This window comes from Dreissena polymorpha, chromosome 3 (genome assembly GCF_020536995.1).
Source record: "Dreissena polymorpha isolate Duluth1 chromosome 3, UMN_Dpol_1.0, whole genome shotgun sequence".
Lineage (NCBI taxonomy): Eukaryota > Metazoa > Mollusca > Bivalvia > Myida > Dreissenidae > Dreissena > Dreissena polymorpha.
Genome location: NC_068357.1, coordinates 63,240,215 through 63,258,298, shown reverse-complemented (window position 1 = coordinate 63,258,298; position 18,084 = coordinate 63,240,215). Strand labels below are relative to the sequence as shown.

The following is an 18,084-nucleotide window of genomic DNA, read 5'->3' as shown; positions in this document are numbered from 1 at the left end:
ATAAATAAAATAGACAAATACCATATGCTAAATTGACATGACGCCTTATCAGTGATCGCTCCGCCCACTTAATCACGTGGCTCAGCGGGAAGAAAACCTAGACAAGCTAACACCAAAATGGCTTCTTTGCCTATAGACTGCATATAGATTTACGCGATATTTCGGATGATTTTATGGACTTGTTTAACACCATATTACACTTGTAAAGGGGTTGATGCCATTGAGCTATTCTGCAAATGCAAAAAATATACGATTAAAGAGAACATCAGCTATTTATAACGGGTAAATCGGTACATTAAACAGCTCTCAAACGCTTGCGCGCTTACCGAAATCGAACCCCTTATTACGTGTAATGGTGGTATTTGCAATAAATTAACACTTCACCGGTATTTACCCGTGTTATTTACAAAATTATTACCGAAACATTCCCCCCTACCCGTGTATTTGACACGAAATAGCGCTTTATAACTGGGAATTCGGTGAAGTTTTACGCGCTTTCTGACGCCGGGTGGGTACCTCAATCCCACTTGTTATTGCGTATAAAAGTGATATTAATCCTATTAAACATTGCTTATGGGACATTTATCAATCACTATAATTTAAAGCGCAAAAACAACACAGTAAGTTTGGACATTGTCTGATATAAAATTAGCGTTGTACGAAATGGAATACGGTCAGGCTATTATAAATTAATAAGGCTACCAATATCAGACGTTCGCGCAGGTACCGACTTCCCCGAAGTTACCGCATTTATTGGTTAACTAATATCAGTAATAATAACTCTTTTACAATAGCATTTATCGATACGTCTTTATTGAAATAATAACAAAATGGTTTTCACTTGTTTCTGACACACACAGAAACGCGATTTTTAACGGGGATTTCGTTAAGTTACACGAATTGGGTACCAAAATTCTCAATTATTTTACATGCACACGTGACATAATACATACTTAATAATGCTTATTTATTGATTATATGACATTTCAAGTGTGTGAAATAAATTAATGTTCTATAAAGGGGATCTCGGTAATTCTTGAAGCTTCCACTCGCTCTTGTCAAGACCGCATTGCCGCGTTGGAAATGGTATAAATTTAATTCATCTAACTTATCTTTCTGGATACCAAATGTCAGAGTTGCATTAACCCTTTTTTCACCGTTTTTGCCATATTTCATTTCCGTTTTTTAATCCGAATGTTCAATTGTTCGTGGGGACGACCGCATGCCTTTATCCATCTCTTACACTTCTCAAGATCTTTTTTCGGCTTTGGAAACGAAATAAATTCAATGTCACCAGCTAATCTGTCAGGATATCGATTGTCCGAGTTACATAATCCCCATTGACACCGTTTAACCATTTTTAATCGTTTTTTAAAGAGGAAAACAAAAGAAACTCGTTGGAATAAAAGTGAACCTAAACATGTAGCTTGTCTAGAAAATGGCGGACAGGTCGTTGCTAACGAGTGCGCCCGATTAATCGATCGCTGATTGGTGGATCAATTCTAGTGGGCGGAGCGATCATAGATAAGGCGTCATGTCAATTAATTCTTTCTCAATGACGTATTACTGTGCATTCTTATAATGTTGTTTTTAAACAGTAATGTAAATGTAATAAAATGGCGCGAACCCTATTGAAAACAACGTTGTGTCGTTTATAAAATTGCGAACTGCATATTGGGTAAGTTTTAATCTTAGTAATTGTAGCACATACTTGATGAAAAATAATGATTCAAACCTTTAAGAGAGCTTGATGAATTTGTATTTTTACCTGTTTAAGATATTTGTCATGTGTGGACTTGCTTATAGCAATAACGCACTGAGCTTATTTCAGATTTTTACAAGCGTAGTTATTTTTGGGCTGTTCCACGGTCTGGTGTTTCTGCCGGTGATCCTCAGCATTGTGGGACCGGAGCCATACGACAGACGCTTCCTGTCGCCCCTGGATACCCATCCCAACAATATCAATGTTGATATGGACTATGAACTACGTGTTACGAACAACCGTGATGATAAAAAATTGAATAATATGGAAGTAGTACCGTTAAGACCTCGAGATGTATCTATGCTGGATATCTTCTGTAAAGAGTTTCCACGAACAGAGAATGGACATATGTGCAATTATAGTAGAGATATACCGATGGACGATAGTGACTCGCATGCAAACGAATATATACAAAATCCAAGGGTAGGTGTTTTTCATTACTACTCAAAATCAACGAACATTTCGTACAATATTTCGTAAAGTAAACTTAACCAATTAAAAATCAGTGTTCCTTATGGCAATTGCCGAAAGTTCAACGCCAGATGTGGTCTGGTAAAATAGATGTTTGTAGATACAAAATGCTCGTTGTTTTTCCATTTTAATTTCCCGCAACGATATCTATTCATACGACACATGAACACTAACATGGTGTTCGTGTGTCGTATGAATATATATATTCGATGAAAATTAAATGGAATTAATTGTGTCGCAAAAACATAAAAACGAGCATTTTGTATCTACAAAAATCTATGTAATCATACCACATCTAGCGTTGAAATTGTGGCTATTGCTATAAGGATTGTTTAGGTGTTAACTTTATTTATAGAAATACTTTACGAAATTTTCGTTGATTTTGAGCGTTATAGAGACTTATAGTTCATGATAAAATTTGATAAATGGAACAACTTAATCGGTATTTCTACAAATAAAACATGTAGCTGTAAAACATTAACGTATCAGTCTTCAAACATTGTTCTCACACTACGAGTTCTCGCAGTTTGAGTTTCAAAAATGTTTATATATATGTTTATACTTATATTCATGTATACTGATTCATATTCGAGTTTCAAAACTCATGGCCTTTACTTATAATTTATATTTTTATCGAACACTTAATTTTTTTATTGAATATGATATTGATATTTTTTTTCCACACATTTGTATCTGATCAATTTCCACACTTTCAGATATCTTTATTTCTTACAAATGATTTTTATTTGTTATTTTGACACTTATATACTACTTGAGCCCTGTAATAGTTCGTAAAATTTGCATTTTGTTCCATTATTCGTCGATTTTCAAATTAAAACATATAATCAAATAATATATATTTTATATTATATTATATTATATTATATTTCATATAATATTAAAAAACAATGAAGTTGTTTCTCTGTTTTATATAATTATTTATTGAACAGATATTGAACAGATAATCAATCAATTCTGTTTGTTCGTAGTACTCGGGCTCCTACTACGAGCAGCTCTCTACCGGGTCTCTCGTCGAGATACCGTATCTGGGCCCGGACTCTCCAGACAGACCCACCGCGGAACCCCGGGGAACCTGACGGCTAGATAACACACGCGCTCAATGATCTCTACCATCGGGTGAAACACTCATGAGGGCCAACTGTTTTCTGTGTTCAAGCTGAATACAACTGAAGGTGACATAAACGACGGGAAAATGCAACAAATGTCGCATGGGATGAACACTTTATGAGATTTATTTTATTTAAGACAGGTGCAGTTCTGCAAATGGATTTGGAGCCGGTTCTAAAATGTTTAATTCATTCTACGTACTTAGTAATGTTCAAAACAAAGCATGTACAACACCTTTTCATTTAACTGGATTAATTGATAAGCATCATCAACATTCCTAATTACTCGGTTAAAGTAACTTAGATTAACATTTGAGTTGTACAGTGCAATTTTAAGCAAATAAATATTTGAATGACACTGGCGTCTAAGTATAACAATAACCATGGATTTACAAAGATATTTACAGATGAAGTGTTAATATTTCATGTAACATACACTGGGTTTTCATATAAAATTTCACATGAATTCTTTGCTTCGAAGATGCTACATGTTCCATGCTTTTCATTCCATCGTTACATGGTACATGCTTGAATTGACAATGTACAACGTCTAAATAATTGTATTGTAGAGGTACATAAAATTGAAAGGAGCATGCGGAATGAAATAATGTGAAGCTTGCGCATAATTACATACATATCATTATAAATAATTACAGCGAAAACTTGGATAAAACTGAAATTGTATTTTATTTTGTAACATTCTCTTAATGAAGTGACTGTAATCAATCACACATCGTTTTCTATGATCCAATAAAATTTTATTGCTATTACTACATGTATAAATAATCTGAAAATCGTATTATACATTATTAATATATTATACAATTGAGTTAGTTAGTACAATATCTTATCAGTTGATGATATGTTCCATAATTTACACTTTCAAGGCACTAGCAATGCAATTTTGCTATCAGTTATATACATTTTTGTATTTGTAAGGCAAACTATTTAGTTTGTATTGAAATAAAACAATATTGATCAGTTACGCATATATGATTTGTTATATTTTATATATATTTTTATTTTCCGATTACTGAATTAAACATATGAAAAAACAATAATTGATCAACAACAAACAAAGAGTCTTTATTCATAGATCCTTTTCCCAAATTCGAAAAATAAATGTGTATATAGATGTAGTAAAAAAGTATTGAGTTTGCAATAATGAATTTAAATATGTATACTGTGCATACATGCGGCAGCCGATATGAATACGTTACAAATACTTTAGTTGATAAATGGTAGCAATATGGGTGGATTTCGTCACAGACACTTTGGACTCATGAATACACGACATTGTGATGATAATTAATCTTTTAACTCCACACGCCAATGTCTATCAAGTCTCGTTTGAGACACGCCAAGAACGTAGTATGGTCAACACAACGTCACCAATTATCAATTTAGAAGACCTACCATTTATTTAATGCTTTCCGGTGGTTCATAGAGAAATATCAGTGAATTGAAACTGATAATTTCACTGTTTCAAACAGTGAAAATTATCAGTGAGAATTATCGATAATTTTCATTGTTTACTGTGAAATGACGTCATTTTTTTGACGAAATGACGTCATTATCCCAGCAAAATTCGTTAGTTAAACTCTTGAACAATGTATATAAACTGTGAAAAAATGCATTAAATAAAAAGAAAATTTGTTGGATTCGGTGGATTATCGACTTTAATTCACTCGTGATCATAGAAAACATATATTTTCACTCGTGGCTGCGCCACTCGTGAAAATATTATTTTCTATGATCACTCGTGAATTAAAATCGATAATCCACCGGATCCAACAAATATCCTCTATATCTTGTGCAGATCGACCGATACCAAACCACTAATTAGGCAACTTTTTTTGTCAAAAACTCGACCCAGAGAATATCTGCCTTTCTACGCTTTTACTTGGATAGCTTCCTGTTCGTTTTGGTCGCTAGTGACGTGCTTTAATGTTTTACCTTGATTGAGCGTTCTATACGGCTGGTACTGTATGTAGAATGTCAGAAGATATCATCGATGTCTTTACAACCTGAACAGGATACATTATTGTATGCATCCAGAGCGAACACATAATGGCTGTAGTGCAGTCGCAGAGCAAACAGTAAGGTACCAATCGAGTCTTAGAAGACCAGCCATGCATAGACGCCATGGAGTCGACGATGATCGCCGCGTGCACTCTGAGGGATCGCAGTATTAACGTAGTTAATGCCCTAATGACGTGGTATGAAGTGACGTACACGCAAAGACAATGGATTGAAGGACCCTCGGCCAGAACGCATTAAAAACGCTAATGACGTCATTGATCACAGCGTTCTCGAAAAGACAGATTGCTGGACCCTTGTGCGATTGTTTACGGTATTTCGATTCTTTGAGAAAAACAAGCTTTGCATTTTACTACGACTATCGGCGATTTCCGAAAACTGATCTTTTTGGTCGTAGTGAACCAATCCGGGGTTACAGGGAAATAAAATAGGAGGTCGTGGTGTTAAGCAGTATTCGCAAAACTCGATAACAACTATGAACAACGTACATTCTGAAGAATAACAACAAGTCGAGGGAACCGACAAATAACTTCCGATATAAGTTAGACGTACTATATTTCGCCATACACTTGTCGTTCGTCATATCAACACTACGCATCATACGTTGTAATTAGGTGGAACTCATACATATACATGATGACTGTATACTATTTATACCAGGCAGCATATTATGAGCAAAGCTATTGCATAGCGCTTAAGGGAGTAGGGTAAATGTTCGCATCGTGCTGAAAATAAAAAATATACGAGTTATTGCACAAATGCCTGGACTGTTTCCCCATGTTCTTATGCGTACGATCAAAATTTTTGAACCAGTCTGCGAAAAGAAAACTCGACAAATAAAAAACTTAACAACATTGAAAAGGCGAATTTGATATTAGTTTGCTGCGCATATATTCGCGCATCAGTGGAACTAACTCTTAAAATGTAATTAGTGTATTGTAATGAAACATACATTGTTTACAAAGATAAAATTAACTTAAGGAATCCGGCATTTACATGCTGAAATAAAATTTAATTCAGATTAAGAAGCTCGATGTTTGTTGAAGTTTGTGACAACAAAGAAAACGAAAGAAAAAAAAAAATACAATAGAAATGCACTGTCTAGATATTATGTTACAGATAACATATGATAATTATTGCGTTTATGGCAATGTCGTCTGTTCCTTGAAAACAAATTTACTGAAGTAATTTAACAGATTTTGTCCAATATATCAAACGATTACACGTTCTTCAAAAAAAAACGGTGATATATATTTGGACGAGAACCCTTCTGACATACCATATTAGACGAGACGATAGATGAATCAAATGTATGCCAGCCGTGTAAGAGTACAAATAAATCGCAGTTATGTAAACGTTGATGATAAATAATATTTTGAATACAAACTTATTTTATTCTTTCCTTTACATGCATACATTTTAACATAAAATCCGCGAAAGAGCGAAAGCGCTCGCGTCATTTAATGACGATTGAGATTTTAGTCATAAACGCCGTTTTAAGGGAGGTATTTTACGTTTGTTTTAACTTTCTAACTTCGCTTTCGCAGATCTGCCAAATGTCTATTTTCATCACTATGTAGATTATTTGGTCTTTACGTACAATATTCTTTAAGAGTAGATTCGGAAATCTCGGTTTAACTCGGATCGTCTGATATGGAATATATGGATATAAATTCGTATTAAATAAAATAATTATTTAATATAAATTACGTATACGAATAATATCTTAAGAATCACAAGCAGGACAAAACATGTGTTCCATTGGAGCTTGCGAATTTCCGTTCAAGTCATCATACCAAAATGGGCCATGCATCGTCCACAACGGATAAATTAAAGCTCTTGGACTGGGCCCTGAAAGAGTCAAAGTGTCTTCGATGCATACATATACACAACGTGCTTTTTGTCAGCCATATACCTTTTCTACGTTTATTTTCATAGCCTCGTTTTTTAAGCTTGCATTTAAACTGGACAGACCTTGGCAATTTATTTTCATTCGTTTACTATTATGTTCTTTTAATTTCTGGTTAAAAAGAGCTAATGAAGCCTCTAAATATTGAGGGTTCGTATTCGCTTTCATCTTTTTTTGTGTGACGCCTTACACAAATTCACTCACCAGATTATTTAAATCACCAGCAGGAATATTCTTCACATGTCTTGTTTTTGTGTGTGTAATTCAACTTGTTTTAAAGTTTCATACCATTTTCACCTTTCCTTTTGGTGCTCACTTGTCACTTTCATTAAGGAAACGTCAAAAGTTCAGCTGTTGATGCTTTGGCCATTATTACTGGTTCAGTTTCTGTTGAAAATTGTTGAATTTGTTTCTGAAGCATTGGACATTTTTGATTTTTTTCTTTTGTGGCCAGCTGTGTTGATGTTGTTGTTGTTACTCCTGCTAATGTGGATGTTGTTTTTTCTGCTGCTGATAGTGTTGTTTCCGATACATTTTCATGATTTCTTTCTGTATATGCATTTCCCATGTCATCCATTTTAAGGTTTCAGATTGAATAACAATAATAAGAATTTATATTCAAATGAATTTTCATTTTTTGATTAAATCAATGGCAGAGTAATCGACCTAGTTGAAATTGCGCTTCACATTTGAGAAAAAAGTAGTGCCAGTAAAACAGTGACCAGTATGGATTATATTTTGTTCACTGTTTGATATGGTGAATTAACAATCTCCATGCAGAGTTGTCGTTCCATGCTCTCACATACAATTTTTGCCATCACAAGAAAATCCTACCAATTTGGTAGGATTTTATTTTGGTTTGTTTAAATTTTATATTACGAAAAGTAGTATCATTTTCTTGTATATTTTGAAAATAGTGTATAAGGTTAGGTAAATAATAAAATAGACAAATGAAAAAAAGTAAAAACAACAATGGCACAACTATTGTACCATGTGGCTCGGCTATCATCACGTGGTTGGTCGTGAAGGCAGGGAATTTTTTTGATCCAGCAATGCTGGTTCCAGTCAAATCGCTGCGCGGAAATTGGTGAATTACCAGAAGTAAATTATAAATAATTGTGGCATATGTCTTAATGTAACTAACCAACATCCGGTAAGCAACTTGTATCGCTGTACTAACCATATGCAAACACAGTTATATGAACGATTTTCAGCTTTAAAGGGGCCGTCAACCGCGATTGACGAAAAAAGAAAAGTTCTAAAATAACGGATTTTTTTACAATTATTAGTTTATATTGATTAAAATATCACGACTGCTATATTACATATTAAATATGTTTATTAAACTCAATGGAACAATATAGCGATATTCTCTTTATGATACGCAATATGGCCGTCCATAAAGTATGTCACGCTTCAGGTGGGTGGAGGGGGTGTAAGAAAGTGTGACAGTTTGTGACATGGGGGGGGGGGGGGTCAGGCCATGTGTGATGTCACACATTTATTAAAAAAAATATTTTTAATTTATTTATCATTTCTTTAGTAGAATTCAAAAATAATTAAAAAAAAGTGAAACATTTGAATTAGTTTTTTGTCAAAATAAGACGAATGGCGTATCTCCTGAATTTGTTGTTCGAATTTTTAATAGGCACCTTGGCTGGGCCGGCTTATTCAATAGGCACAACCTCCACGCAGATTTTATTAGTAAATGACGAAATAATTTATTGGACTGTTCCATTTTTAGCTCGACTTTTCGAAGAAAAATGAGAGCTATACTACTCTCCCCGGCGTCGGCCTTGGTTAAAGTTTTTTTATAAAGTCAAATAACTTTAGCACTATAGAAAGATAATAAACTCAAACTTGGGATACTTCTTAATGACAACAAGCTAATTGTGTAGGTCAAGGTGCATAACTCTGTAAGCATTATTTTTAGAGTTATGCCCCTTTTAATTCTTAGAAAATTGAAAATTTGGTTACAATTTGTGTTTAGGTCCACTTTATTCCTAAATTATCAAAGCTATTGCTTTTATACTTGCAACACTTACTAACTATCATAAGTGGACTGTGCATGCAAAGTCATGAAAGTTGTGTTACTCTGACTGGTATTTTGACAGAATTATGGCCCTTTTTATACTTAGATAATTGAAAATTTGGTTAAGTTTTGTGTTTTGGTCCATTTTACTCCTAAAGTATCATAGCTATTGCTTTCGGACTTAGAACACTCACTAACTATCATTAGGGGACTGTACAGGACAAGTTGCATAACTCTGGTTGGCATTTTGATGGAATTATGGCCCTTTTTTGACTTAGTAACTTTGAATATTTTGTTAAATGTTGTGTTAGATGCACTTTACTTCTAAAGTATCAAGGCTATTGGCTTCAAACGTCAAATACTTTCATTACTATCATGAGGGTGCTGTACCTGGCAAGTTTAATTTGACCTTAACCTTTGAATGACCTTGTTTGATTCATACTTTGACATAACGACACTTACCTGACATACCACAATGAATGACCACACCCCACATTATTCCCCCCTCTCCTACCCCACCCCTCACACAAAGATTTTTTTTAAAACATGGTAAAAAAACACAAATATTTATTTTTATTATTTTATTTTTGAAAGACCGTCCAACCATCCCACCCAAGCTATTGCTATCAAACTTGAAATATCTTATTAGTTTATTTTTGTCTTTACAAATGTAAATAGATTGTGGAAAATGTACAAGAACTCAGAATCGTCTATAATGTACCCCTTCTTTAAAACACAAGCAATTAATATGTTTCAATTATGGTCCTCTTTCAGTTAGAATATTACTATATTACCTTGACATTATTGAATATGAACAATTTCCCCATAATGGCTTACGTTATATTGTCAAGCACTCGAAAAGTCGAGCGCTCTGTCTTGTTAAGCTAGTAAAGGGTTGAAAGAAAATCTAAATTATAATTTCGTTTTTTATTAGAGGTTAACACATGGATAAATATTCATACTGCCCACCGTAACAACCCAATAGTCGTAAAAGCCTGAGGCCAAGGGCTCGCGGGCTGTTATGAGTGTTGGAAATGCGAGTAAATGCAAGACCTCATGGTGTTGATTAACTTTGGTAAATTGCCTCTATTGATTAGTTCAAAGGGTTATATGTTAACATTCCAAAGCTCTCTCTTTATGTTTATCAGAGATTATCTCCTTGAAATAATACAGACACTAGATTCTTTAGAAATTCTCAGTTTTAGGGATTTTAGGGACAATTGCATTTTGACCATCATTAAGGAAGGAACAACACATTATGTGTTAAAGGTAATATTGCTTTTATGTGTATTGTTACACCCGAACCCCCGTAATAGAAAAATACCCTAGGGTAGCGTGGTGTGGTCCCCGAGCGGCAATGGACTGATTTCATTATAATGATTACTAAGGGCTGGACGCAAGCATTTATAAATAACAAAACAAACACCATAGTCACTTACGCATTTTTTTGTACGTTTAGATCTAGTTAAAATATCATAAAAGTGTATTTCATTCACTAATCAATACCCTCAACGTACACTATTAATTTAACATACCATCGAGCTCGGAGCCTCGGCTTCCATTGTAAATCGAACGCCCGCAATCTAAACTGTTTATGAAAAACTGTAACAACTGTTGATAATTAACTTTTCTAGTATTAAATTCATTTTAATAATGTGAACGTTCTTTTAAATGAAATTTTAATGCGGTTTAATTGTGAATTGTGTTTTAGATTTAATTTGAAATAGGTATTAATTAAAAAAAATATGTTCGAAAGTGTGAGTTTGTGAGTACTTTAGGGGGGGGGGGGGTCCAAGATTTTGTGACAGTTTGTGACAGTTTGTGACGGGGGGAGGGTGGTTAAAAATGGTCAAAAAAAGATTACGTAATGCCGTAGTGTAGGTTTGCCTTCAGCGACATGTACATTTGTTTTCAAATGCAACGGGGAACACACATTTTGACTTCAGGTTACATTATACTAAAAAGTCGAGTCCTGTAGGCATGTACTATCTTAAAAATATCATAGTTTACTCGAAGGCATATTTAATATTTACACTTTAGACTATTGTTCTGGTTTTATCTTTTGGAGATATTGATAGGGCGTGAATATGTGTTTACTAGTAAATCCCTGACATATGAGTAAGTAAGATACTATAGTAAAATAATGCACTGAAAAAGGTTACATTCCACCAGAAAACGGCAGGAAAAAAAGGAATATGCAAAAGCAGTTGATTTTATTTGTGTCAAATTCTTTCTTGGTTTGTACATGACAAATCTTTTTTATTGCGTAAATTGATTAAGCTTAGAATGTCATTTAATCAAATGTATAGTCATGGGGGTCTTTATGTGCAAAATGTTGCATTTATTTCGCTTAAAGTTGTCACGTTTACATTGAATTATATAGGGAAAAGATTTAGTATATTGTGACCTTCAGCGACATGTACTTTCGTTTCCGAAAAATGCAACACGGATTAAATGTGTGTGTTTAAAGCGGAGTTTTAAAAGACTCAATTCACTTTGTTTATATTGTAATCTTAAAAGCAATGGCAGAAAACAAGTTAACACTGAAAGAAAACAATGAATCACTGGACTTTATTAAGGATCGGAATGCTGAAGATCAGACAAATCAGAATGGAGGTCAGTTAAACTTACACCCAGCGGACGAGTTTACAGACAACGAAGGGAGACAATTGCTATGTCAGTCGTGTGAAGAGTACGGATACAAGTATCAAGCTGAAGGGTTTTGCGTAACATGCAGTGAATTTTTGTGTAGACGATGTTTTGAAATCCATACCCTGCCGAGGCCAATGAGAGGTCATGTCTTAGAAGACAAAGACCAAATGCCTAAAGATTACACTCGTAAACGGAAAGTGAATGTAGAACTTGAGATGTGTCCATTTCATAAAAACGAAATATTTATTTCGTTTTGCAAAAAGCATGATCAGTTATGTTGTCAGATGTGTGTCGATATAGCCCATGGAATTTGTGACTTAATTACAATTGATGCTGCTTGCGCTGACCAGAATCAGAAAGCCCGCGATTTTGTAACCTCAATAGTTGAATTACACAGGAAGTACGTAAACTTAAAATTCCTAGCAGAAGAGCACATATCAGAGATCCAGTGGTATTACGATAAGGCCATTTTAAGTCTCAAGAAAACTATTGACGTCATGCACACAAGGGACATACAGTCTATGACCAACATTGTTCGTGTATGTGAAAAAGCTGTCAAACAATTAAATGGGTATGTAAGTGAGGTAGACACATTCAAGAAAAACGCTGAGCATTCTAGGGAATTTATCGCCATGAAATTGTTAGGAAATCAAATGCAAATCATTAAAAACAATCTTAACCATTTGGAGGAAAAGAATCATTACACGCGATATAGTTTTTATGGGACAAACAATGCATTAAATATCGGCAGTCTTGTTATTGTTTCCGGTTTAAAAGAACAGATAAAAACCTCTAATTACTATTCTGGTGTAAAACGCATCGACTGTTTGGTTGTTCTTTCAGATTTAAGACTTATTGCAATGATAAAAACACAGACAAATAATAACCTAACACTAATTAATGTTAGCTTTAAATCGAAACTGCATTCAGAACCATTTCCTTTGTCAGGAAATGCAATAGTGGAACGTATGAAAGACTACGTGTTCGTGAAAAATGGCGAACAAATCCATACATGTAAGGCCAGTGAGATATCTGAATCTAAGAAGACATATCGCAAAACAGACTTTCGCCTTGATATCCTTGTTACTAACGGTGCAACACTATTAGCATTGTGTTGCGACCCACTACAAATAATTGAACTAGACGAGGTACATCCTTCTGTAAAAGTCTCAAAAAAGACGCTTTTGACAGTGGATGGAGCAAGCGCGAATCTGTTTCGACATCAAGCGAGCGTTGCTTTCACAACAACAGAAATTCTGTATGCAACGGATTCAGAGACGAACTCGGTGTTTAAGATCGCCAAAGAAGGGGAAAGTCACTGCCTTGTGCGCTCGGATCGCCTTGCGTCTCCGACTGGTATTGCACTGTACCGCGAAGACACTATGCTTGTGTGTTGTACAAGCGCAAAATGTATTGTACGGGTAACCACTGACGGAAAGATTTTAAGCTTTATTGAGACATGTGACTTTGAACCAGGAGCCGTAGCATTTGACGAAGCACAGTCGCTCCTATATGTTAGCGGGAAAGGACGATACATTAATGTATACCATGCGTAGGATATACTTTATATTGCAAGTCAGGAATCACTTTGAAAACATATTGGTTGTTATGCCGTTCACAACCAGATTCAATGTCATTATCCGACATCTTTAATATATAACATTGTTTCGTGTACATCGAATGTTTAATCCATGATTAATCCAAATTTGATAATCGAAAGCATGTGCATAAACCAAATTTGCCTGTGAAAACGAATTTTGGTATTTCATTTTTTTTCCGTGCAAATATGCATAAATAAGTCTTGTTTGAAACCATGTTTGTCTACATATTTAAATTTATTTATCGGTAGGCTATTTCATACACTTTCCTATCTGTGAGTTATTTGTGTGTATGGCTGCATTTTATGTGCTTATATTTTAAAATATGGTTTACTTTCAAATATTTCATTTTTATAAACCATTGAATTGATTGATGTAATACCTTATGTACTGGGATGATGTCATTGTGTCGCAACTGTGATTATTTTATTATTTTTAAATTATAAAGTCTCATGAAAGAAGTATGTCATCAGAAGGATGCTGTGGACATAATAATCTAATTTAACAATAATACAGTGAAGTTGCTACGTGTTGCAGATTGTGAACGTGAACCTTTATTATATTAATCCTTTCACGCCGAATTAAGCTATAGATTCGTATTTGAAGCAAAAGCAACTGACGCATTATTTTCCCGAAAGAAACTACTAACGATTTGTGAACACGTTTTCGTGATAAATTGTTAAGTTTAAAATTGACACTCAGATGTATGTTAACTGATAAAAAAGTCTTGATCAAAATGCTTTTATTAGTTGTGTTTTAATAAATTATTTGCTGTAAGATAATCAAACACAATTTTAGTTTTTGTTAAGTAAACATGACACACGCCAAAATACCGCGAACTTAAAGATACCGTTTATTAGAAGCTATCCGCTGACTGGACCGAAGGGCGGCTTTATTTGGGAGACACATTGGGTGCGTGCACCCCTCCGGATTACTTCCAATACTTATGTACTGTATATGCCTTATTGTTTACATTTCTAATAGAAAATGTTAATTTCCTGTATACATGGTATCCCTAATATGATCAGATTTCAAACACCACGGAATAAAGGAACCGCTTAAACAGTGTTTGTGTATGTGTCGAGGGATAGGGCACGGGTGCTGCGCATGAACCTTCAAATTAACCTAAATCGCATACGCGTTCAAGTAGGTGCTTCTGTCCTGAACGCTATCTCTAAGAGAATGGAACACGGCGGACATTGTACAATACATTGTACATTGGACAATATCCCCTGCTGACCTGTGGGTATTTTCATTCTTCATGGTACACAACTTAGCCTAAATTAGTTTGTCTCGCTGTAAAATTGCTAGCCACGGACATATTCACCTTTAAGAATGATTAAAAGTAACGAAACTAATCACATTACGTAAATCATATAGAAGACGAATACAACAGTTATTCTCGATCCAATAGGATATGATTCTATGACTGGGAAATATCACCTCCTAGGGCACGGCACTCCTATGACTTTCATTATAAACTCACACAGTTGTAGATACTTTTAACTGTCAGGCAATTTTCACCAATACAAATACCGACACATTTCACAACAACATATGAACTCATTAAAATGGGTTTTTACATTCGAAATATGTATCATTAAGTTACCTTTATGAAACATGTCGAGTATTTCTTTAGATATATCGATCTTTAGCATTTTAGTATATTGTAACATTTGCGCTTATCTCCATCTATTTAAAGGACTCGTGAAGTCACGCACAACTACTCGCAGAAAGGTAGTCTCATTTAAATCGCACACATTTTAATCAAATAAACATAGAACCGCAATATTTTGGATTATTGTTGTGTATTGGCCAAAAACAATTTTTGTCGCTGGTGTCTGTCTATAAAGCAGCTCTTGCTAAAGAAACCGCGTTCATGTTCTTTGTGAAAAAATTACACATAATGTAAAAAAACAACATGATAGGCCGTAGGTTATATAATTTGAGTCAAAATAAGGAAAAGTGGAGGGGGCCGCTGGGTTGGACAAGGGCATCTAAGGGCAGATAAATAGGAAGACAGCAAATACTCAAAACGGTAAATGAACTCAGAATAACGTGTTTTAGACCATGGTATTGGTAAAAAAAATCCTGCAGTTAGTGTGGGATTGGCGTTTCCTTTTCATTAGTGTGGCATCACAACGTTACCTTAAAAAACAATTATACACTGTTTTTACTATTTTACATGTTTTTCAAGTTTTAAATTTTAGTTTTTAAAATAACTAGCCCCATAATTGACTTTTGCCTAGCTATTGTCAGTATACACATTCTGACCACATTTCATCAACATTGTGTACCAAATGTGATGAGTTTACATGTGTTTTATATACAAATGACATAATACGGGCTCAGCCTAGTTATTGTCGCGATAAACATTCTGACAAAGTTTCATTAATATTGTGTCATAAATATGGCCTTCTAAGAGATGTTCAAAGATTTCACCAAGTAACATGATTTTTTATCGTGAGAACGATAAGAACTCGGCTTAGATATTGTGAAGATGAAAGGTCTGAACAAGATTCATCCAGATTAGGTCATACTGAGCGGCTTCTAGAGTGGAAACAAGTTTTATCTAAAATTTTACCTGGTGACATAATTTTGAAAAAGCACGTGACCCATATTCAAACGTACATTAGATACTGTCAAGTAGGGTCCAGTTCTGACAAAGTTAAATAAAGATTGCATAAAAAAAGGTCTAACGAGTGTCAAAATGCGCAAAAAGTAAAATTATGTTGCCCGTTTGATGAATTTTAATTGAAAAAACTGCCTTTAGCATTTGATATCTTAAAATTATATTTTTTTCTTTATAAATCATCATTAAACAATTGATCTACAACGTGTGATAATTGTCACTTAGCAATTTAAATAGCCAAGCAGCAAGATTCCCGACGAACCCGGAGTTTGTTTGAAAATGCTCTTTCTGCAATCCTGTAAAGTATTGAAACGGTGATGGAACAATCATGAAAACCCTTGTTTTATCAATTCTACGCTTGCTTTTTTAAACACTTAAACTTCAGAGCTACTTGAATAATACAAACTTAAAATGCAAAACTCCCGTATAGTTGTCGTACATGAAATTTCGTTCTATGGGTCTTTTATAGACGTTTCATGAAGAACAACTACGGTATAACGACCTCCCTAAAACAACATTGTATTTATTATCATTTATCGGTTATCTGAATTGCTTATGTTTTAGCAGAAACAAAACAACTTAATATTTATACTAATTGTAATAAAAACAAATAACTTTATGAAAACAAATTGGGGCGGAACAAACTTACAATACGCCTTTGACCGTTCTTTTGAGGAATTACGTATACATTTTTATCGAAGTTGGGCAACGTAGTCTTGAGATCTGCTTCGGAAACCAAAATTTCATTAGAAAATGTCAAATTATAAATCAAATGACAATCAATCACAGAAAAGGCATTGGGCGGAACGACCTGAAAATACGCATAAGTTCAACCTGAAGGGATGGCACATGTTTCATGAAAGTCGGATCATCAGTGGTTTTGCTAGGAAACTAATTATATGAAGGATAGACAGAGGCGGATCGACATCAAATGGGACGGAAATAATTGTCTGGGGAATTTGTTTCACAAAACGCATATCCACCAAACTAATAAATGCGCCCCCATCCGGGGAGCATACAAAGCATCTAAAGAATGAATTAAAATGTTCAAAACAGATTACAAATTCGATATTAATTAACTATAAAACATGTTCAGAACACTTGATATATGAAAATCATCGACAGTTTAGGTTAAATAAAATAAGTGACCTTCTATTTATATTCCGGTCGAAAACTCATTCATGTTCTATGACATGAACAATATTGGGAAATTCCCTAAAAACAATTGTGTTCAGATATGTTTAACAGACAAATTGACACACGTATTGTTTCTTGAGCAAATGTGATTACCAATGTTGGTATGAGCGAAAGGAATAAATTAAGAATACAATTAGTGATTTGACCTGTTTAACAAACAATATTTGACTTTCCACGATCATATTCTCGTATTGTACAACGAACGATAGCAATGATTTCCGACATTAAAATAGTATATACCCACTTGGGTAACCGCATTGGATAATTCACTACTACCGATTGTAAAATTAAGTATAATATCATAGATAGATTAAATGAGAATTTAGTTTTCGTCTTATACGAGCATATGTACTTCCGCTTTTTATTCATGTTCCTTTTATGGCAATGCGCAATTGTTTCTGCTTCGAAAATTTGATCTTGAAGATTTAATTGAGTATGTTATGTATTATGTATTTAAAATGTCATAGTCGTGTATTTTACAATCAACGAGAAGAATTTACATAAAAATAGTAGATACTGACAAGGCTAACCATTTGGGATAATGAAATTCAATTGTTAACTCAGTGAAATATCATAAATACGGCGTGTTTATTTTAATCCCCAAAAATCGATCTTATGAATAATTAGATTTCGTCTTAAAGTGTCAAATATACTTCCGCTTTCG

At 34.3% G+C, this 18,084-nt stretch overlaps 1 protein-coding gene across 7 annotated transcripts in view; it reads left to right on the top strand.

Moving 5' to 3' along the window:
- LOC127874449 (patched domain-containing protein 3-like) overlaps positions 1-3,718 on the top strand; it is a 55,572-nt gene extending 51,854 nt beyond the window's left edge. For all 7 annotated transcript variants that reach the window (XM_052418772.1, XM_052418769.1, XM_052418771.1 and 4 more), the window contains 2 exons: positions 1,832-2,185; positions 3,223-3,718. In XM_052418772.1, the coding sequence (XP_052274732.1) occupies positions 1,832-2,185; positions 3,223-3,330 (462 nt within the window). In that variant the 3' untranslated portion in view covers positions 3,331-3,718. The remainder of the gene's footprint in view (positions 1-1,831; positions 2,186-3,222) is intronic.
- The last annotated feature ends 14,366 nt before the right edge of the window (positions 3,719-18,084 follow it).